Source organism: Alosa alosa, chromosome 8, assembly GCF_017589495.1.
Source record: "Alosa alosa isolate M-15738 ecotype Scorff River chromosome 8, AALO_Geno_1.1, whole genome shotgun sequence".
NCBI classification, from domain to species: domain Eukaryota; kingdom Metazoa; phylum Chordata; class Actinopteri; order Clupeiformes; family Clupeidae; genus Alosa; species Alosa alosa.
The window spans coordinates 21270138-21294489 of record NC_063196.1 but is presented as its reverse complement, the minus strand read 5'-3'; the positions used below and the strand labels follow the sequence as shown (position 1 = coordinate 21294489).

At 45.8% G+C, this 24352-nt stretch overlaps 1 protein-coding gene across 1 annotated transcript; it reads right to left on the bottom strand.

The window, feature by feature from the left end:
* Nucleotides 1–112: 112 nt before the first annotated feature.
* On the bottom strand, nucleotides 113–22893 carry trim54 (tripartite motif containing 54). Its single transcript, XM_048249667.1, has 6 exons — nucleotides 22510–22893; nucleotides 18506–18678; nucleotides 3799–3985; nucleotides 2127–2222; nucleotides 983–1216; nucleotides 113–118 (listed from the first exon to the last, which is right to left on the bottom strand). The coding sequence occupies exons 1-6, from the start codon at nucleotides 22678–22680 to the stop codon at nucleotides 113–115; spliced, it is 867 nt and encodes a 288-aa protein (XP_048105624.1). The 5' UTR covers nucleotides 22681–22893.
* Nucleotides 22894–24352: the final 1459 nt, after the last annotated feature.

Here is a 24352-nt window from a genome sequence, read left to right as displayed (position 1 = left end):
CCCCTTAATGGATTGGTTGGCTGTAAACCGAATTGCCCCTAGGGGACTAATAAAGATATCTGAACTGAACTGAACTGAACTAACTCTCTTATTAGAATAGGCTATAGCGTAGTTAAAGCTAACAAAGACAATATGACAATACATAATACATCGTAGATCTAAGGTAGATGAATTTGCACCAGTCTAATTGGAAAAAAGAAAGATGATGCAGTGGACAAAATTTCAGCAGCCTTTCTCCCATTACAACATCTGTTGATCACCCCCTGTCAGGGCTTCCTTTATTGCCCCCGCTGAAACTCTATGGTGCTGGTGCTGATTTTCGGGGCTGATTCTAGTCAGAGGGGATGAGATCAGGGCTCTGGCAGTGGCCTTGGCTACAAGAGCTGGCCTTTAATCAATGTCTTTTTTCTTGGGCCTTCTAAACAAGAGGTGCCGGTGATCTACTGGCACGCAGAAGTGCTGTCAAACACTATAAGTATACTGCAATTGGGCCTCTGATGTCTAAAGCCCACCCACCCCCTCTACTCTGTCCAGTGATATCACATAGTGACATACAGCCCTGGACTCTCCACTGATCAATAGTTTGCAATGAATTTCCTAGGAACAGACTCGAGGAAATATTGGTGGAGACTAACGACTGTTTTTGGGATCTTGAGAATCATTCAATATGTTTCACTGCAGCATGGCAAAAATCACAACAAAATACAATCCAAGAAGTCAAATAAAAACAACATTTCTCTGTTGACATCTCTTTTGCATACATCAAGTAAAAGTGACAAGTATTTAGATGACACTTGTATCTACAGTGACATGGACTCACAACGAGTTCAAGATTTGAACCCAGGCCCATGTTACCACTGCTCTACCATACCCTTCAATGACATTGTGACACCACTGCATTGAGCTTGTGAAGGGAACACACACACACACACACACACACACACACACACACACACACACACACACACACACACACACACACCTGCAGGAACACAGCCATCTGTGGCTCATCCATGGACTGAATGGCCGTCTCCACCAGCTTGACGGCGGCCTCCAGGTGGTCGCCGTGGCGACGGAGGAGTCCGCGCACGTGGCGAAGCTTGCGGTCCTGCTCACGGCTCACGCTCTCCACCAGCTCCTTCTTGCGCTCCTCCAGGATGGTGTAGAGGCCGTCGAACTGGTCGCACAGGGTCTGCTTCTGCCGCCGCCCGTTCTCCTGCCGACAGTCAGAGTCCACATGGTCAGCCATGGTCACTGTGTGCTTTCAATCTCATTCATTCTCACATAATCAGAGCCGCCGCATCTGAGGGGTCCAAATCATCAGTATCAAATCTTCATATGTATGATACACAATAGACCTCTGTCATCTGTTCTGTTCTGGTTCTGGTTCTGATGGTTCTAAGGCCAGGCCCCCAAACTCACAGACCATATGCAATAACAAAAGCTGTCCCGTGTGGAACAATGCTTTCCCGTGTGGAGCATTACATATAAGTGGAAATGCTCACTGTATATTTAAAAGCATGAGATATGTATCAAGGACACTTTAATGTATAAATACTGTGTGTAAGTAATATTGCCATATTTTCTCACTGTCATGGCTATAGAACCTATGATGAGGGTAGCACAAGGGACCTGTGGTGGTCAATGGTGTGTACTCACATGTTAATGGTTCTACTGTCTGCATTATAGGTTCAAATCTGGTTCTGTTCTTTTCCCTGACCTTCCCTGACAAAAACTTAAATTTCCATGACTTACTGTATAATCTATTGTACAATATACTGACCAATGATTTCAAAGCAGCCATGTAGCGTTCAAGAATCTTTTACTTCTTTAGAGCAGGATGAATAAATGGGCATTGAATAAACAAATTTGGCCTACTCGGGCAAGCAGTAAAGCTAATAACCAGATATACTCCAATTCTGCGTGGATAGATACATTTGTATTAACCTCTTATTTTTGGCAAGTACATTTTAAACTGCTATAACAAAATTCCCCGACTTTCCATGTCTGGAATACACTTTCCAAAATTCCATGACATTCCAGAAATTCCATGACCGTGTTGTCAGCATGACAGCTTTGTTCTCACCTCTGTGCTTCTACTGTTACCGTGGTGGTTCTGCTCTCACCTCTATGTTTCTGCAGATGTCCTCCATCTGTGAGATGATGGCCTGCATCCGGTCATTTCCTGCCACCAGGATCGCTATTCCATCACTAAGCTCTGTCTGGGATCGTGAGAAAGAGAAAGAGAAAGAGAAAGACATCTGAGACCAAGCATGATCAGAAATGAGAAGAAAAGAAACACAGAAAACAACATGGGCCAAAAAACTGCTGCACGACTGCCTCACTTTAGACAAATTAAAAATAAAGCTTCATTCATATGATTGTGTTAACATACAAACAAAAACAGTGTCAGACCCAACGTGTCATGACCGCCAGCTGCCCTGGTCAGACGACACGGTCACACGGCGCCAGATTGTGAACTATGGCGACTCGGGAAAATGGCAGAGACCGCGCTTCCTGCGATGACTCGTGAAAACTTTAGAGCTCATCTGCATTTCTAATTGTGATGTGATTCACGGCACTGAGGGTAAAAAACAATGTGGGAAAAAAGGGTGCTGGGCAGGCAAATGTCAGCTCAGCCACCTGCTTACGCAAGTGGCGTCACCAACTCCCAGCAGCCACTTTCCCCCACGCAACTAACCTCGGTGGAGAACGGACCAACATATGGTGTCTGCTGAGCTACTGTTTTGCACAAATGGTGATGCAAATGAAATGATTCGAGTCATTATTCACCTGGGTAGCCACGCCACTTCTCACCTTGATCAACCCCCTCTCCCCGAATTCCCAGGCAAACACACTAGAGGCCTATGAGTCAACCTGCCAGGGAAAACTCATAAGCCCTTAGAGCCAACCAGGACACACTCACTAATGTCTTGGTCACTTGCAGGGACTTCCGTCTGGACACAAAGGGAGCCTAATGGCCCAACAAGGCCAAAATGACCCTGTGGTGTCACTCATTAGTGGCCTTTGCATTTTCCCCCCTTCAGATTGCTTGCTGTTGCCCTAGTTCGGTCATCACCTTGCATGAGGAGGGGATTCTGGCAAGTGCGAAGCGTCTGTGCGCAAAACCACCGTTGCCGTGTCCAAATTTGACAGGGGCGATTAAAAGGGATAAAGTGTGGCGTTCTGCCAATGGGTACCGGACGCGCGACTGTGCCGTGTCCATCTGGGTGACACATCCAGGGTGCGATGTAGACCCCCACGGATGCCGGGCGAGACCCCCTGCTGGTCGACGCTCGGCACATCTGTTTGCCATGAATGAGAAATGTCATCGGTGTCTAGCACTCCCCTCTCTGATCTCCCAACGGCAGAGGACAACCAGCTGTTCAATAACCGCAGTGCGATGTGCGCTTGTTGTTTTAACTACAGGGAGCACAAGCTGTGACATGCTCTATTCACAAAGCTAATCTGACACAACAAAGGAAAACACACACACAAATACACACACACACACACACACACATGGACACACACACACACACACACACACACACACACACACACACACACACACACACACACACACACACACACACACACACAATGGCTTGTGCATGCAATGAATTTATTCACAATTTAACCAGTCCGCTACAACCTTGATATGATTGTGGCCTCAAATGATTGTCCTCTGATACCCCCCCCCCACACACACACACCTGTGGCTCTCTCTAAGATGGCACAATGCCAACTCTCCACCGATACCATCCTCACTGGTGCCAACAAACCCCTTTTTTTTACCTTCTGGCGCTTGTAAACGCTTTGCAGCGGCGCCACCTCACAGTCCTTGTGTGCGCCAAACACCTTGCACATGGAGCAGGTGGGCGTCTCACAGCTCAGGCAGTAGATGTTGATCCGCTCCTCCTTGTGCTCCTCACACATCAGCTGCTGCTGCTGCTGCTGCTGCTCCGGCAGAGGGTGCAAGGGCCTGGGGAGAGGTCAGAGGTCAGTGTGGGGGGGGGTCAAGGTCAGTCTGAGGCCATATGGGTGTAGCTAAAAAGGGAAAGAGACTCAAGGTGCACAGTGCTTGACAGGAGGCCCTGATATGACAGACAATGTCCAGGGGTAAGAATGCAGAGGTTGAGGTTTTATCAGGAGGAGTCGACTACACTTCTTAGCTTTGCCCCAGCAATGGAAGATGAATAGACATCACAGTATACACTTGAGTGACTACACACTCATTCACAATACATATTCATCACAACAAACCTGAGAGGCAGGAATAGTGGTCAACGCCGGCTTCATGTCATCTTTATGCATGTGACATGAGGTGATTAATGCTGACAGAGAGCTCTAAAGATCCTCTCCAACCTATTACCTCTCTCAGCAGCCTGAGCGCGTTCATTGGCAGTAAGGAAACAGAGCTCATTATGGCTGTGCTTCGCTCACATTGAAATTCCACTCATCTAGAGGATTTGTATGAGTGAAATCCGTCACTCAAGGAGATAAGGATAAGAAACGAGTGCCAAGATTGTGATAATGAGCTTGTTGGAAAAGTTTGTTGTGCTGGTTCATGGAGCTGTTGGAAATATTTAAAGAGGTGGGTTTTTTGTCTGGCTTTTAATGATCAACTTGGCCTTTCTCCAGCCAGGAGAATTAAGATACGACTCGGCCTACTTCCCGATGGCGTCTATATAAAGCACCAACATCCCAAATCTGCGAGCACCTTTTTCCGGATAGACGCAGTGAGTGATGTGATCGCGATCTGTCGGCGAACAGGGGCGGACCGACTGTCAACTCCCTCCTCATGCATGAAAGAGGACCTGCTCAAAACGGAGCACCTTTTCAATTTATCACCAGGCTTTTTAATCTTTGGCCCTGTCAAGCGATCGGCGCTGAATTGTGAGGTCCGTGTCAGTATGATGTGTGCACTATGTCAGGAGGAGTACCCTTAGGTGACTGGGCCACGGCTTAGGAAAGAGCACCATCTGGTGGATTGCAGGAGTGCTGACAAAGCCTTCACTACTCGGCATCATCATACTTGCTAGTTGTTGTTGGCGCTCCATGTATAACTGAACGAATGCACAGGTATAATGTCAATGACGGTAGATTGACACAAGGACTATCCAGTGTCCTGTGTTTGTAAATGTAAACTGACTATTTGGTTTCACAACCTTACGGCCACTTTAGATAATGTGATCAACTGCCTTTATTTGGTATGTAGCATATACTGATAGCCAAAGGCCTTATGTCATTTCATGCACTTAAATCTCACTTCATCCTGAAGTACCCGCATTTGTTCTAGTGCACCACAGAGGTAGGAGGTAAGGCTCAGAGGGTTAAGGGTGTAATTGAGTGGCTCATTGAGCATTAGTACCGCTGTGGAATCAAGCCAATAGTCAGCACTGTTTCCATGCTGTCTGACTCCTCCAGCACCTATACAAATGACACCCATCCCTTCACTACCCACCCCCGTCAAAAGCATCTCAATAGATGAAAGCATGAATAATGAGACACGTCCATGCTGTGAAAATGAAGTTGTTTTGTAAAGCAGCACAGTAATAATAAATGAATAACACTTCAGCCTTCAAACTGTGTGAACTGCACCTGCTGATGTCCTGTCTGATCTCAATACCCTGCGTCACACATCTCCACTGTCATCTCTCTCTCTCTTTCTCTCTGTCTCTCTCTGTCTGTCTCTCTCTCTCTCTGTCTCTCTCTCTCTCTCTCTCTCTCTGGGTCCTCCAAAATCAGGGCACACGCTCCACATTCTGATGACTCATGCTCCAGAGACAAAAGTGGAAGCAGATTGTAAAATAAAACACCTTGAGTACACCAGTCCCTCAAAGAGGCAGTCGCTGGAGAACCTGACACAACAGCTTTGTTTAACTACCACCAGGATGAAGTGCTCTGGTTATATTTAGTGTGTTGGCATGGGTTGGACCAGGGGATGCAAAGTTTCATTACATGTGTTTACAAAATACTGTTGTCCTAAACCTTTGGTGTGCATGTCCATGCATCATGACACCAGTGGCTTCATCTGTGCCCCTACTGCTCTTTAAGAAGACTATTCTGGAAATTACTTGTCAGTTGCCTACAGTATAATACTGTAGTAAACTGAGCCTAGCTGGTAATGAATGTGAGCTCCCATGGTGCTGTGCAGTAGCCTGATGAGCCAGACCCACATTAAAATGTAGGGTCTGGGCACTCACCGTTCGCAGTGCTCAGTCCGAGGGGCGGGATAATCAGTTGTCTTTCAAATTCCCTCTGCACGCAATAGGACAGCGGTGCGCTATGAGTCCCATGCGTTTCCCACCAGCGGAGCTAGTTGGCTAGTTCAAACATTTGCCAACTTAATAAAAGCTTAACTTGTGTCACACTGTTCGCCAACAGCAACATCCATCTTATTTGTTTTCAAGTAGCAGGGAATTCAAGCCAAACCGTTGCAACTCTGCCATCAATCATTATGTTAAGCCCACTTAACGATTCTATACACGATTTCATTGGCCTGATTGAGTTTCGATTTCTGGAGCTCAGAAGCCAACGGAGAGTTAATAGACTAGCCCTGGCAGCAAATGTAATGACGCTAGGGGCGCGTCTAGATTTCTAGGCTAGCTGTGCATTGTATGTGTGTGTGTAATGTTGATGTTGGTTTTAGTGAGAGTAATTGTGTTTACCTTGTCATGTACTGTATGTGTTAGCTTCTGTAGTCTTTCTTTATGTTCTACCTCATGTGTTTACCCCGTGTATTGTATGTGAACTACCCTGTTTGTGTATCGTGCTTGTTTGATTGACCTCCCTTGTGTTACCTGTGTAATGGTGTTCGTGTGTTTTGGTTCAACAACAACTTTGCAGTTTGTTACATTGGTGTCAGAAGTGGGATGTCGACCCCTACTGGACGGGAGGAGAAAGCTGCAACCTATGCTATGATGAGTTTCCTGCCAAGACTGCTCTTCGACAGCGCGCTCGCCCATGGCCACCTGCTGGGCCCAGCAGACGGAGCCAGCCTGCAGCGTGACCGTGACGAAGAAGCCCGCCCCCCGGCCACAGGAGGAGACGAACCGGGCTGATGGCAGCATCCCGCCACTTGAACCCGCTTCACATGGGAGCGATGGAAACCGGCCGGTCCCTGGTACGACGGCGGTGGCAGAAGGGCGGCCCAGCGTAAAGTTGCCCCACTACAATGGCGAAAGGCCGCTGGCGACATACCTGGTGCAGGTCCGGCTGGCAGCCGAGCTGAATGGCTGGTCGGCGAAGAGAACGGGCGTACAGGTGGCGTTGGCCCTGGAGGGGGAAGCGCTGCAAGTATTAGAAGACCTGCCACCGGCAGAGCAAGCAACCTGGACTGCAATCGAAGCAGCTCTGCAACGACAATTCGGCCAGAGAATCTTCACCAGCGATGCCCGAGAACAACTTGCTTCCAGACGGCGACACAAGGACGAGAGACTGGGCAAGTTCTGCAGCTGTATGCCCGGCGGGGCTACCCAACGTACAGCCAGAGTCTACATGAAGAGATGGCACTGGAAGCGTTTTGTGCGAGGAGCGGCTGAGAGAACACCTTCGCCGGAGCGCCCCCAGTTCGCTGGCCGTGGCGCTGGCGGAGGCCGAACGGGTGGAAAACATCTTCCACACAACGGAGTCGAGGCGTTGCGTACGCCAGACATCGATGGAGGAAGACGGGGAGGAACTGGAGGTGACGCGGCAGACCACGGCACAGCCACCACAACGCCGCCCACGCGAGTGGAAGATGCCAGCCAGCGGAGACGGATGCCACCGGTGTGGCGAGCCGGGACACATCGCGAGGTACTGTCCCGCCCCAGCACCCCTCACGCTCGCGCCCCAGTTACTAGAAGAAAGTGGCACGGCGGGAGGAGCTATAGATTGCATACGGCTGGGCCGGCTCGGTCAAACCAGAGGACTGTATGTGGACTGCACGCTAGACGGGACTCGGTGTCGCATCTTGATCGATACTGGCTCCACCATCTCGCTTGTGCGCCCCGGCCTCTTACCCGGCACGCTGGTAGCCTGACCCAGAGGCTGGTAAGAGACAAAAACGTGCATCACAACAGTTACTGGAGAGTGAGCGGAACTGTATGGGCAAAAAGTGGTGTGTGTGTGCATCAACGGTGAGACTGCGAGCCGCCGGCTTTGGTTGGCTAGCATTCAGGATGAGTGCATTCTCGGCCTAGCCTGACGAGCCAGACCCACATTAAAATGTAGGGTCTGGGCACTCACCGTTCGCAGTGCTCAGTCCGAGGGGCGGGATAATCGGTTGTCTTTCAAATTCCCTCTGCACGCAATAGGACAGCGCTATAAGTCCCATGCGTTTCCCACCAGCAGAGCTAGTTGGCTAGTTCAAACTTTTGCCAACTTAATAAAAGCTTAACTCGTGTCACACTGTTCGCCAACAGCAACATTATCTTATTTGTTTTCAAGTAGCAGACAAATTCAAGCCAAACCGTTGCAACTCTACCATCAATCATTATGTTAAGCCCGCCTCTATATGACTCTATACACTATTTGATTGGCCTGATAGAGGTTTAATTTTTTGATCTCACAAGCCAACGGAGAGTTGCTAGACTAGCCCTGGCAGCAAATGTAATTTTCTAGATTTCTAGGCTATTCTCGGCCTGGACGTGCTAGAGAAAGGGGGGGCTGTGGTGGACATTTCCCGGTTCACACTACACTTGGGGACGAGCAGCGTAGTGTTGCACACAGCGGGGAAAACAGAGCATCAAGTGCGGAGAGCTGGCGCGACGAAGAACTCTCCAACTCGCTCCACACAAGCCCGCAGGAAGCGAACTCGCAAAGAGTGCTCGTCATCCAAGACCGCCCCTCCCCACACAAACACGCGAAACTCAAGCCTGCGAAAACAACAGGTCTCATCCAGGTCCGCTTGCTGAGTCCGCCACTGCTCAGCTCGCACCCACCAGGGAGGAGCCAAGAGAGCGGGTTGAGCAAACACCACTCTCCACTCTCCAACATGATATTGACACCGGAAATGCCCGGCCCATCCGACTTCAGCCTCATTGCTTACCGTTCGCCAAATGACAAGCAGCTGAAGAAAAGGTCAAGGAAATGGCCGCAGCAGGAGAGAGCCAAGCAGTAGTCCCTGGGCTGCGTCAGCTGTACTTGTCCGGAAGAAGGGCGGCTCGTGGCGGTTCTGTGTTGACTACAGGCGCCTCAACCAGGTAACCCGGAAAGACTCCTACCCTCTCCCCCGCATTGACGATGCGCTGGACAGCATTGCCGGCCTTGCGCAGCGGCTAGTGGCAGATTGAGCTAGCCCCGGAAGCTCGGCCGAAGACAGCGTTCACCATCGGGCAAGGGCTGTGGCAGTTCCGGGTACTTCCGTTCAGCCTATGCAACGGGCCAGCGAACTTTGAGCGGCTGATGGAGCGTGTCCTGGTGGGCATTCCACGAACATGCTGCGTGGTTTACCTGGACGACATTCTGTGTCATGCAACAGACTTCACCGGTGCCATAGCAAATCTGGAGAAGGTGTTCGACGCCATACGGGGTGCTGGGCTCAAACTGCACCCGAAAAAGTGCCACCTGTTCCGGAGGCAAACCGGGTTTCTGGGCCATGGGGCCGGTGGCGCCGGCGGAGTGGCCACCGACCCAGCTAAGGTGGAGACGGTGAGACGTGGGCCGGTTCCGCGCGATGGTGCTGAGCTGCGGAGCTTCCTGGGCCTGGCGTCATATTACCGGCGTTTCATCTGGGACTTTGCTACAGGCGCCAGCCCGCTGCATCGATTGACACACAAAGGCCAGCTCTTTGAGTGGACACGGGGGGAGATGGCGGCTGCAGAGGGCGCTATGTAAGGCCCCGACGCTCGCTTTCCCTGACCCTCATCTGCCGTTCATCCTGGACACCGACTCCAGCGTCGTGGGCGTCGGCACCGTCCTCTCTCAAGCAGGCGAGCAGGGCGAGCAGGTGGTCGCATACTTCAGCCGCTCACTGGACCGAGCAGAGAAGAATTACTGCGTGACTCGCAGAGAACTGTTGGCTGTGGTGGTGGCAGTGCGCCATTTCCTAACCTACCTCTACGGCAAACGGTTCCTGCTGAGAACAGACCATGCATCGCTCAACTGGCTGCTGAACTTCAAAGAACCAGAGGGCCAGCTGGCTCGCTGGCTGGAGGCACTCCAGGACTACGACATGGAGATTCGACACCGGGCGGGTCGCCTTCACCGCAACGCGGACGCCCCGTTCAGGCGTCCGTGTGCAGCAGACCAGTGCCAGCACTGCCACCGGAGGGAGGAGAGGAGCCTGGCCGCGGCTCTGACATTTTCCAGTTGCTGGTTCCTGCTGGATTACGAGCCTGTGTACTGGAACAGGTACATGGGGCAGTGGGGGCGGCATTGCAAAGACTCTTCGTCGGCTGAGAAGCCACTTTTATTGGCCGGGATGCAGGCTGGACGTTGAACTGCATGTTCACTGCTGTGACGCCTGCACAGTGAAGAAGGGCCCCACGCGACGCTCACACGCTCCGCTGCAGCAATACGCAGTCGGGGCTCCCATGGAGCGGGTAGCCGTCGATATCATGGGCCCACTGCCAGTCACAGAGCGGGGCAATCGCTACGTGCTCGTAGCCATGGACTATTTCACTAAGTGGCCGGAGGCGTATGCGGTGCCAGATCAGAGCGCCCAGACGACAGCGGACAGACTGGTCACTGAGATGTTCTGCCGGTTCGGGGCACCGGAAGAGCTCCACAGCGACCAAGGGCGGAATTTCGAGGCGGAAGTATTCGCTGAGGTTTGCCAGCGCATGGGCATCCGGAAAACAAGAACGACACCTCTGCATCCACAAAGCGACGGGCTAGTGGAACGGTTTAATCGGATGCTGGCAGTACAGCTGGCCATATTGGCCGACCGCCGACAAAATGACTGGGACTTACACTTGCCCCTGGTGCTCTGGGCATATCGCACAGAGCAAGAGTCAACGAAATGCACACCGGCAGCTCTGATGTTCGGGCGAGAGCTACGCACGCCGGTGGACTTGGTGTTCAGTTCTCCTCCGGAAGCGGAGATTGGAGGTAAGCCAGGGCTGGAATACTACAAGCAGCTACGCGAGAGACTGAAAGGAGTACACGAGTTGGCCAGGCAGGCTATGAGTGAAGCTGGAATACGTCAAAAGCGAGCGTACGATAAGCGCTGTCGTGGCCAGGAGTTCCAGACCGGCGATAAACTTTGGGCAGAGGTGGAAAAAGTACGAAAATATTGTACTCAAGTAAAAGTACCAATACCTTGATAAAATATTACTCAAGTACAAGTTAAAATACCGATCTGAAAATGTACTCAAGTAAAAGTAAAAAGTAGTTAATCTAAAATGTACTTTAAGTAAAAGTTACTTAGTTATTTTTTTTTGGGGGGGGGGGGGGGGGGACCAGAACAACCAGTTTTACCAAAGACTTTCTAATGAGGAGATACAGCACTCAAAAAATCCTCCATAGTAATGCATGGGGTTAGTTTGTAACGCCAATATGGCAGTTGTCTACACATCATATGTCTACACATATTACAACCCTTCCGCGACAAAACGTCGACATGTGAATACATTGAGCCAATCATGTGGTGTGTTGTAAAATACATTGAGCCAATCATGTGGTGTGCTGTGAAGACATCGTGGCAATCATCTGTTGTGATCTCGCTGCTGGAGCAAGATTGGTGTCGTGAAGCCTTACGCACACGCATTTCTGCTGGAATAGATGCCGATAAGTGCCCAAAAAAGTGTTGCAATATGGCGCCGAAAGTGGAGGTACTTGCCTGAAAAGGACATTGAGAAATGGAGATCTATGTGAAAAATCACCGGAGTTCTTCTTTAAGTTTGAGCAGTAGTTGATTTTCAAAGTTAGTTGCACTCATCCTTGGGTCGCTTTGCAGTGAACAGTAATCCAGCACAACTGAAAAGCCCCTCACAGGCAGCTGAGGCAGGCAGGCCAATATTGAGTTGCAGAGAGTTTTTTTAATATTTGGAAACGAGCAGAAGGTTCAGCAGATTAAAGGGCGTCGTACTGGGGGGGAAAGTGGGAAGTATAGGGCCCCGATGGAGGAGAGGGCCCATGAAAAGTGGAATACAGGGGGCACAAAATTTTCACCAGGCATTAGTAATAACTCAGGTAATCCACACATAAAAAATCCAAACAACTCCATAAGTAGAGTCATGTAATAAAGTGGAATAACACAGGGGAAAAGTATTGAACACGCTAAGAAAAAGCACTAACAAAAAAGGAAAGGGAAGGAACAAGCTGGAATCTGTATAGAGAGTAGTTATCCTTTCTATCTGTGCAAATTAATATAAGCTTGGTTAGTAGCCTACATATTGATATAAAAAGGTTTTTCATTACCAAGGTGTCACACAAGAAACATTTCATGATGGATAAAAGCAAAAGCTCTCCCAAGACCTTTGCAACAATGGGCCAAAAATCAGACCTGATACTGCGACCAATAAGTTTTGTCATACAGGAAATGTCTTGAAGCTGTCTTTACAAACAAAGCTTTTTCCACAAAGTATCGAAGAAATTTCAGTAGGCGCGTTCAATACTTTTTTTCCTGTGTCATTCCAACTCAAAACTCTTATGTTTGGATTTTTTATATGTGTGTTAATATAATGTGTGGTGAAAATTTCGAATAGACTCACTGGAAGTTAAGGCTAATTACTGAAAAGAAAATTAAGCGTTCAATACTTATTTCCACCATATATTTATTTTACCTGAATATTTTAACTTCCAAATTAAATGTCAAAATGAATGTCAGATGAAATTTAAAGTTTGACTGACTGGATTTTGTATACAAAACATGGTGAAAACTGTGTAAGGTCACTCTCACTCTCCCTTGCTTAAGAGCTAAATGGTTTAGTCCGCCTGCACGATTCATAAGGTAGTCTCTTTTGTTTATTTAGTTGAGCATCGCTAGTAGTGGACCGCTAATTGTTTTGCTGCTGGTGCAATGTCTTTCTCCAAGAAAGCCAAGTCAGGTTACTAAAAACAAAGGCCAAAACAGGAAAAAGAGAGACATCAAAATGAGGGGAAACAACTGCTAATAAACTTCTTTCCAAAGAAAGGTGAGCACAAACGTCAAAACACGAAATCCCATGGTGTTTGCTTAAATATCTCCTCAATCATTAGTGCTAAAACGAACTGAGACAACCGATTGGAATAGCGAATATACACTTTCATAGGTTAGGCTAATCTGATGCATTTCGTGATCCAGTCTCCATCACTTTCAGAAAGACTGCATGGCGCCAGCTTGATTCATGTCCTGTTGTAGGCTACATGCTGATCATTATCACTAGGCTAGTGGTTTAGGGTGCGATTTTTTTCTCTCCCTTTCCGTTTTCATTAGTCTTAACTTTTTTTTTACTCAAGTAACGGATGGGATTTTTGATGTAGCGAAGTACAATACTTCACTCAAAATGTAATCAAGTAAAATTTAAAATACCGATTTTATAAACTACTTAAAAAATACAAAATACACAGAAAAACGACTCAATACAGTAACGTGAGTAAATGTATTTCGTTACTTTCCACCTCTGACTTTGGGTGTACTGCCCGGAGAGAAAGAAGGCATTTTCCCGAAACTCACTAGCCAGTGGGTCGGGCCGTGTGATGTCTTAGAGAAGCTGTCTGACGTGGTCTATCGTGTGAGACTGATTAAGCGTCGGAGAGTTCTGGCTCTCCACCGTGATCGACTGGCCCTGTACCGACCCCTGGCCTCAGCTGAGGGCCGTGGGGACTCGGACACTGACTCTGTGGAACTTGGTGACAATGGAGCTGTGGCTCTAACACCGGTCACCGTGCAGCCTTCACCGAAAGTCACCGCTGCGACAGCGGGGCGCCCCCAACGCCAGCATCGCGTCTCAGCCAGGCTCAAGGACTGCGTAGGGTAAGACTTGAGTCAAGGGGACATGGACTAAGTCTCGGGGGCTGTGTAGTGAACTGAGCCTAGCTGGTTATGAATGTGAGCTCCCATGGTGCTGTGCAGTGTATGTGTGTGTGTAATGTTGATGTTGGTTTTAGTGAGAGTAATTGCGTTTACCTTATCATGTATGTATTAGCTTGTGTAGTCTTTCTTTATGTTGTACCTCATGTGTTTACCCCGTGTATTGTATGTGACTACCCTGTCTGTGTATCGTGCTTGTTTGATTGACCTCCCTTGTGTTACCTGTGTAATGGTGTTCGTGTGTTTCGGTGTGCAACCAATAAAAAACATTCTGAGACAACTTTGCAGTTTGTTACAATACCTCACTCAGAACACAGTCTGCGCCATTGCATATCTGAGATAGAACTTCAGGATCTAACAACTATATCACCATAAAACTAATACAGCCTCATAAATTACAGGCTGTCTGAATAAATGCACAGGTATAATATCATTGACAGTAGATTGACACAAGGACTATCCAGTGTCCTGTTCACATGTAGTGTTTGCCAAGTGTTGTAAAGTTGATAGCTGTGGTTTTTAACTAATTTCGACTCCACTCCACAGTCTGTTGAGAGAGAATGTCATCTTAAAGCATTGCCATAACTGATATGGCAGATGATAGGCCTATCATACTGTAATGCAGTGAACAGGATTGCATCTAACTCCAAATCAGAAAAAATAAATGCAAATAAAAACAAAATGTAATAATCTGCAAATCTCGTAAACTCATCATATTTAGCTGCAAAAAGGACAGACAACATTATCAAATGTTGAAAATGACAAATTTTACTATTTCATGGAAAATATGTTCATTTTGAATTTGATACTAACAACACTTTTCAAAAGTGGGGGCAACAAAATGCTAGAAAAGTTGTGTAATGATAAAGAAAACAAAAGGAGGAATGCTTCACAACCAATTAGGGAAACTGGGAACATGATTGGGTGAAAAAGAGCATCCCACAGAGGCATAGTCTCTTAGAAGTAAAGATCTAGGGGTATTCATCACTCTACCCTCTACTCTACACTGTACCTGTGTAGATAAATGATGAAACAATGTAATTTTAATGCTTCTTAACATCAAATTATGAAGTATTTGGGGATTTCATCATCTACAGTATCATTAAAATATTGAGAGAATCCAGAGAAATATTTGCAAAGAAGGGATAGAGCTGAAAAACAATATTTGATGGCCGTGGTCTTTTGGACCTCAGATGGCACTATATTATGACCAGACATGTTTCTGTAAAGAAAATCATTGTATGGGCTCAGTAAAACCTCTGCTAACCATTGTCTATGAGCACAGTTTGGTACTCAATTCAGAAATGCTAGTATGAACTTTAATATGCATCAGCCAAAATTGTATTTAGACATGATACAGAAATACCACATTCTTATCTGGGCTTGAGCTTGAGCTCACAGACTCATCTGGGTTGAAGAGGAGAGGGCCTATCCAAGTATCCAACCTATCCAACTTGTTTTAGTGCTCAGTTTAAAACTCAACATCTATGGGCATCTTGCACGATGATGTATGTTTTGAGCAACATTTACTGCTATCCAGGCAATGTTTTTTCTAGGGAAGGCCTTGAATATGCCAAAATGAATTCTGCACATATTTAAACAGTGTTTCTCCATAGAGGAAGAGTCCAGGTGCTAAAATGGCCTGTCTGCAGTCCAAACCTCTCAAATTAGGTGCATCATGGAATGAAAAACATGATTAAGAATACCCATACTGTTGAGTAACTGAAATACTATATTGGGCAGGAGAACATTTCATTCTCAAAACTCTAGCAACTCGTCTCGTCATGTATAGAATTTTGTTAAATGAAGAGGTGAAGCAGCACATTGGTAAACATTCCCTGTCCCAACTTTTGTTGCTGGCATCAAATTCAGAATTCATATATATATTCCATCGAATAGTAAAAATGTTCATTTTCAACATTTGATATGTTGTCTATGTCCTTTTTGCTGCTAAATATAGGTTTACGAGACTTGTAATATCACATCCTGTTTTATTTGCATTTTACACAACATCCCAACTTGTTGGGGGCCAAGCAGCGAAGCTGCGAGGCAACCCACAGTGATTCTATGTTTTCTTATTATTATAATGAAACGCTCATTTGCCATTGAACCATACAGTAAAAAGTTGGGAAATTTGGCACATTGATTTGGTACAGTAATATGATTAATTTCAAGTTTCATGTCAAGTGCTCTAGCGCCACCATTGTGTCAAATTTTGCATTACATCCATGCGGTCAACGTTTCAACGTACACATTGAAGTATATTTGGAATCCTTGGATGAAGCCGAACTCAACGCACCCCATGATGTCAATTTCGACCATATTGGACCTTACGCCATATTGGATTTAATCAAAAACACTTAAAAGTTTTCACAGGTCACAAAATGTGTCCGATTTTCACGAAACTTGACGCAGATCATCGTCAGATCATGACTCATAAAGGCATTGCTTTTTGGAGCCATATTCAAAACCTGTCGGCCGTCACGACCAATCAAGTTTGGCAAAGCCGCCAAACAGGAAGTGAAGTAATATCTCAGCAAAGCTTTCACGTATAAAAACCAAACTCAATACATGGGGTCAGGACCCAATAAGGAGGATGCTCAATAAATTTGATGACTTTTGACCTATAGTTGGCGCTATAATAAGCAAAATTACGTTTTGGCCTGTAACGGGTGATGTGTTTGGAATTAAAACTTACTAGTGGTGTCTGTTAATACTGTGGGAGGTCCTAAGTCCAACAGATGTGAATTTGTGATGTCAACATAATTGATCCGGCTGCCATATTGGATTTAATCAAAAACCCTTAAAAGTTTTCACAGGTCACAAAGTTAATCCGATTTTCACGAAACTTGACGCAGATGATCGTCATACCATGATTCACAAACGTATTGCTTTTTGGACCTATATTCAAAACCCGTTTCCTGTGACGACCAATCAAGTTTGGCAGGAAGTGAAGTGATATCTCAGCAAGCTTTCACGTATCAAAACCAAACTTGGTATATGGACTCATGAGCCAATTAGGAGGACGCCCAAGAAATTTGGTACATTTTAACCACTGTGTGGTGCTATAATCACAGGAAGTATAGTCATATTTCAGCAACGCTTTGACATAAAAAAAAAGTCAGTACATGGGGTCAGGACCCAATAAGGAGGAGGCTCAATAAATTGAATGACCTTTGACCACTAGGGGGGCGCTATAATCACAGGAAGTGGGCTCATATTACAGCAATGCTTTCACGTATCGAAACCAAACTTAGTATATGGACTCAAGACCACATCCTGAGGACACACAATAATGTTAGCAACCTTTCACCACTAGGGGTGCTATAATTTGCAAAACTTTCTCATATGGACACCAAATTTGGTACATGGACTTGGGACCACATCCTGAAGTTGCTCAATATATTTAGTGACCTTTGAACTATAGGGGCGCTATAATTATCAACACTTTCTCGTATTGACACCAAACTTGGTATGTGGTCTCATGACTACAACCTGAGGACACACAATAAATTTGGTGATGTTTGAGGTATGCGCATGTATATACACGGAGGTTTATCTGTGTATATGTGTGTGGTGGGTCGGATGGGAGGTTAATTGGGTGTTTTTATAATGTAGCAACATTGTGTTGCCATGACAACTCCTGCTCAACTGCTTGGTCCTCATTGCTGCTTGCAGCTATATTTATGATTTGGGGTTGTATGTTATGACTGCAATGAGCTTGGAGCTATGAGTACAACTGAAACTTGTGTCTTAAACAGCCCTTTTAACTTTGCATGAGCTTAGTGTAGACAACTGTCTGCTCATGGTGACGTTTTGGAGGCTGGAGTCTGGTGATTTTAGGAAATGACCACAAGCTGGCAACTTCTCTTGAGTAAGGACAATGAAAATGGACAGGAGAGTCATCCAGCCAGCATGTTTTAGGGCAGTGTGGGTTCCCATTTCTTGACAGGGTGTTCTGCAAAGGCATGTAACTCCCAATGTGCTGTTGAAATTCATTAAAAGGAATCTGTGTATGTACTTTGTTTGGGATTTGGTAGCCTTTTAGCGTATACAGACAACGCATCTCTGTTCTGTCTTTGATACAATGACATTAAGTGTTTCATAGCACATAGGTTTATCAACCAATCCTCAGTGTAAATTAGGTTTTAGGTTGCTGTTGACACAATGGATCTTACAAGTTAACATAACATCACATAACTGTTTCATCCACTGCTTATGAAATATAATTCAATGCTGATGTAATCCAAAGTATTCAAAATATGTTACTCACTAATCTATCGGAATACATTACAAAATACATTTTGTAATCATGTAGTTGAATTGCATATATTTTGTAATCTGTACACTCTTAAAACAAATGTGTTTTCCCTATCTGGACACGGAGATGTGTTAAAAACAACGCAAGTTGTGTTGTTTTCAACACATTTGTTTTAAGAGTGTAGTGGAATACACCTTCCCAACACTGGACATGGTTGCAGAAGAGAGCGATGGGAGTGAGATTAGGACTAGAGTTTAGAACTGAACCCAAGTCTCTAGCCAAGGCATGTGTGCTGCTCTGACCTGCTGGACTCCTGCTTGTAAATGTCAATGATGTTCTCCACCAGCAAGTTTCGCTGCAGGCCGTAGACGCCATGGCGGTCCAGGATCACCTCGTGCCGGCAGGATGGGCAGCGGAAGCGCCCCCCGGTGGTCATGGCTGTGGAGCCGCGGCTCTGCCACAGCGGGCTGGATGTCTGGGGGACACAGAGGTTCAGAGGGTGGGTGACCGAGACAGAGGTGGGCGTGGTGGTAACTGTCCTTCACTCACCTAATAGACTTTACTTCCAATATGTGCGAAAAAAACAGATTTTAGCTCAGAACAATGGAGTAGATAAGTCATTGGAGGCCTGGAGGCTGAGGCTCAGAAGGTGAATGTGTGACTGAGACAGACTGAGATGAAGGGAACTGTCCCTCACTCATCTGATAGACTCAAGTTCAATATGTGCCAAAGCAACATAAATAGTTCACATTTCATAGTGAAGATGTGATTGGGATGATGTCCATAGACTGACAGACGCTGTGAATCTACAGTTTTCATCTGAATTAGTTCTATATAAACTACCTCAATAGTTCTCAATAGCCATGTATTTTGGTGTCATTATGCTTATTTGTATTGCAACTGCCCTGAGCAACAGTACCTTGTTTGCACATCCTTATTACTCCTCCTGCACCCCTCTTTCCATTTAAACCTAAATTAAGATGAGACTTATGAGAAATATTCAGTGCCCTCCAGAACTATTGGCACCATTAGGGGAGAACGGGGTAAGATGGCACCTCTTTTTTCTAGAAAACTGTAAACAAATTTTATGTGACAGCATTTTAAGGAAGAGGGAACCGTTCTTTACAACATGTGGAAAGGTACAGCACATGGCAAATGTGGTAAAGAATATATGTGTAAAAATATGATAATTTGCTCTCCAACATTCAAATGCATTACACCTCAACTGGTGCCCTTTTAAGCTATGATGTGAGGGCTAAACAAAATCATAAATGTTACTAGCTTGCTGTGAAAGGCATTTTCTTTCATAATGGTGGTTGTGGGGTAAGATGAGCCACCAGGGCTGGGGCAAGTTGAGCCAGCTAACTAGTACTTGTATTGCATCTGTAAGATTTTTAAGTTTGCCTTTATTTTGTGACCTTGTTCTTATGGTTCCTCAGTGTTACTAAGAGCTAAAGAGAGAGATGTTATAGGCCTAAACATGTCTTGGTAGCCTAGAAATCTAGACGCGCCCCTAGCGGCAGCAAATTATATTTGCTGCCAGGGCTAGTCTAGCAACTCTCCGTTGGCTTGTGAGCTCCAGAAACCGAAACTTAATCAGGCATTGAAATCGTGTATAGAGTCGTTTGGTGGGCTTAACATAATGATTGATGGCAGAGTTGCAACGGTTTGGCTTGAATTCCCTGCTACTTGAAAACAAATATCCTATTGCGTCCTATTGCGTGCAGAGGGAATTTGAAAGACAACTGATTATCCCGCCCCTCGGACTGAGCACTGGGAACGGTGAGTGCCCAGACCCTACATTTTAATGTGGGTCTGGCTCGCCAGGCTAATGTCTTGGCAAATTTTCAGTTGAATCTATTTGGCAAACGCACAGTTAAATGTGGGTGTTTGTTACTGTTTGTAGAAATTCAATTATTGTTTGGAGAAAATAAAAATGTTTTACATGAAATCTTTGTGTTGGCCACAAGACCAACTTTTTTTTGTAGAGAGCATATCTCTTTACCCATATAAGATATCTAAGATTTGTTGATTACAGAAGTAATAGAACAGTTTAAAATTGTGTTTGGTGTGAAGATTACAAAAGTCAGAATGATGATGAATGCAAAAAATGGCTCGTCTTACCCTGCTCTCCTCTACTTAATATGAGTGAAAAAAGGCTGATGAAAATGCATTACCACAAGAAAAAAAAGTCACAGGTGATGACAAAATAAATTTTATTCCAAAAAACATGTATCACAATTATTGTCACCCCCCTCATGTAGTACTTTGTGCAGCCTCCAGAACAGCACTGAGTCTTTTCTTGTAATATCTTATAAGACTTGAGAGCACAGAGGGACATTTCCAACCACTCCTCAATGCAGAATCTCTTCAGATCTGGCAGAATCCTGGTGTTCTCTTGTGCACTTCAGTTCATTCCACAGGTTCTCAGTTGGATTTAGGTCAGGGGACATAGATGGCTATGGTAACTATGTATTCATTGAACCATGATTGAGTGAATTCTGATGTGTGCTTTGGATCGTTGTCCTGCTGGAAAAGCACAACCAGCTTCTTGGCAGAGGCAGCCCAAATTTGATTGAAAATCTCCTGGTACTTACTGGAATCCATAACACCATGTATATGAACATACTGGCAGGGTCTTTGAAGGAGAAACAGTCCCACAGCATCACAGATCCTCCACCATATTTAACACTTGGTATTAAGTGCTTTTCTCTGTAGCCATCTTTATTTCTATGCCAAACCCTTGAGCATTTGGAGTCAGAGCTAAATGTTGTTTTGTATGACCACAGCACCCTGTCCCAGTTAAAGTTCTGTCTGTTCTGTGGTGTCTGGCAAACTCCAAACACTTTTGCTTGTGATGAAAAGTTAGGGCAGGCTTCTTTCTGGCATACCTTCCAAACAATTAGGTGACATCCTATGCTGGATGTGGAGACATGGTGACACAAGACGCTCCCAAACTGTAATTATGAAAGTGCTGTCTTTAGATTTTTATTTTACTTTTCTGACCATCCTCCTCATAGTGGCTGCTGACAAAATAGCCTTGCGTCCTCTTCCAGGCTGGTTCATGATAGTTTCTAATTTCTTAAACTTCTTATTGCCCTAACTGTTGATGTGCACATTTTAAGTCAAGCAGCTATTTTCTTGTATCCATTCCATCATTTTTATATCCCAGTGAAACAGGAAATCATTGATAATTGCTTAAAAGTTCCTAAACACTTAGGCTGAATTAAAATAAGTTAAATATGCCTGGGATCATACTTCATTTACATTTCAAATGTTTTGGGGTGCCAATAATTGTGACGTGTGATTTTGTTTTAAAAAATGATTTTTCACTGATGGTGGCTTTATTCTTAGACTAAACTTACCTCAAGTAAAGGTATGATTGTTTTTCAATATAATATCAAGATTAATAACTGATAAAGTGAAAATGTTATAAGCCTTTTCAGTCACCTTTAGCAAAGGTGCCAATAATTCTTGAGGGCACTGTATTGGGGCCAACGTGACTTCCTAAAAACTATTTAAGACAGTACGGCAGATGCAGATAAAAGGCTGCAACCCAACAACAGCTAACTTTACTTGAGAGCAAAGCAGATTTGACCTGGTGGCCTCACTGGCTTAGTCTGCTGCTATGCGCGATGCCCTGAGTGTTTCCTCAGCAGTGCCGAATGGCAGATGTAACTCATAGGGCTAACGGGGTGATTTGTCTTGGTTCTGACGGCCCTCTGAGGCCCAGCTTACTCCCTATGCAGCAGGTGCTGGGCAGGGCTGACCCTCTTTCCATAGCCCCTCTGCCTGCTTACTTTGCTTTCAACCAATGAGGTTCCACTTAACCATTTGTTAACATCATCAGGCGATAGATACTAGCTCTCTAGATACTTCTTGACAAGCCTCCATGGAGCCAGTTAATTGCATATGGGAAAAGGCCTTTGGATGAGCATGAGTTACATTTAAAATGATCATGTCTTGTATGAAATTACATTCTAAGGTTAGAGCACATATGGAACATTCTACTTTTTATTCCACTAACACCAAAACACATTCTGAAGAACACTTGTCTTATCCGTGACCTTACAGGCTTCCATGCTCCTCCATCTAGCATCACTCTTAGGGTGTGGAGGTCACCAAAACCATCACTTCTCTGACTCCACCCTGACCTGTGTTCCCTTTCTTTAGCACCACAAATCACTCACGTGTTCCTTGAGCCAACACCAAAACACATACACATCTGACGTGTAAAGGTGTGTGTGCCACACGGGGCATCTCACCCCCATGAGGAGCTGCTGCTGCAGCTCCCCACCTACTGTACCTGGAAGACGTCGCTGGCACACTTCCTGCACAGGTTGTGCTGACAGGGCAGGATGACCACGGGCTTGGTGAACATGTCCAGACAGATGGGGCAAATGAGCTGCTTCTCCAGGTTGTCCATGGTGCTCATCGACTCCCCCACGGGCGGCTTTAATCCCAGGCCAAAATTCATTGCCCCCTGAGTGACCTCTTAAACAATAACAAGAGAAAACAACGGCAACGACAGAGAGGACTCCTCAGTGGCTGTGCCTGTCTCTGTATCGCAGTACTGCTCGGATTCTGGTGATCGCTGATAAACCAGACCCTTCCCTGTTGGGATAATTTTAGTTTACTGTTTGCTCTAGGTTAAATTACTGTCAAAACTGCGACCCCTCCCCTCCCTTTACCAAACACACACAAATGGGATTCCACAGTTCAGCCTCTCACTGGGTTGTGAGGGGCATGGATGGAGGGGTGGTCTGGGCAATTTTTATCTCCTGTAACCTGATAGGTGGAGAGAGAGAGAGAGAGAGAGAGAGAGAGAGAGAGAGAGAGAGAGAGAGAGAGAGGCCACTTCTTGGCTGGCTGGCAGGAACAGGAGGGGAACATTTGGTCCGCTTGGATCTGAAGGCCCTGAGTCATCGGGTGCCACGAGGGAGTGCTGGCGCCGGTGACAAGAGCCTCTAAAAACACATTCATAACAAGTCAGGCCACGCCACGCTAACGTGGACGGACACCAGCTCTTCTGTCAGCTCTCATCACACAGGCAGGAGGCAGACCTCCATATTTCAGCTTTTTACATAATTTTTAAATGTATAGCTTAAAAATGTGTACAACTAAACCATATGAATTTAAAGATGCATTTTGTTGGCCATTTTGTTGGTGCAGCACTAATGAAATGCAGAGTGGACAGTGTCTCCCCACCCAGTTGGCTTCCCTGTGTTTACATAGTTCAGGGAGAAAATATGTAAACAAATGAACTTCCAAAAGCTTGATAGGTGAGGGGAGGCTTAGAACGCATCAGAACAGTGGGAAACACAAATCACCTGAAATACTCCATTGGTCTAATGCATGTCTAACTTCCTTTTTTTAGCTGCCATTTACACACTGAAGAAAATGAAATGGTCTAAGATTGATCAAATAACCCTGCGAGGGTGAACTGAATCCCAGAAGTAAAATCATTAGCAGACAAGTAGCAGCTGTAATCCGAGTCTGACCCTCACCCGTCAGGGGAACCGCTCACTGTCTCTCCTCCTTCGGTTTCTCGGAGGCGCTCCATGACGAGGTGGCTATAATGAATATCTAGAGGGAGTTGAGCCTAAGAACTTAATGAGCTTAGCAGTGCCAAGTATAGCGCACAGTGCAAGTGTAGACCAATACAGACCGTTTCTGAGAAAACATCCATTCATGCTTCACCAGTCCTGGTTATCTCTCGCTAGGACCTGTTGGCCTGTCTGAGTTCACTGCTAGTGCACTACTGAAAATATTAAGAATATATTTAGAATATTAATTTAATGTCTATCCATTAAATGAAATAATATATTAAATATCACTATTCTTGTTTACAATACCTTTTTATTTTCTGCAAACACTGATTAAAATGAAAATGAATGCATGTGCAAAAAAAGGAACCGATAATGTCTTGCCGCAGGCAAAGCCAAGAACAACCAGTCCTCCACCACTGTCCCCTCCTTTCACTTCTGTCCTTTGTGAACGAGGAGCTAATGAGGGTATTTCTCTGGTAGATTCACAGGACTTCTCTTCAGAGATCCGCTTCACACGGTAGAGACAAGCAATAACAGGCTCTGGCCCACAGGGGCCTGCTCATAAAGGCCCATTCTTCACTCTGTTTGAAGCTCCATGTA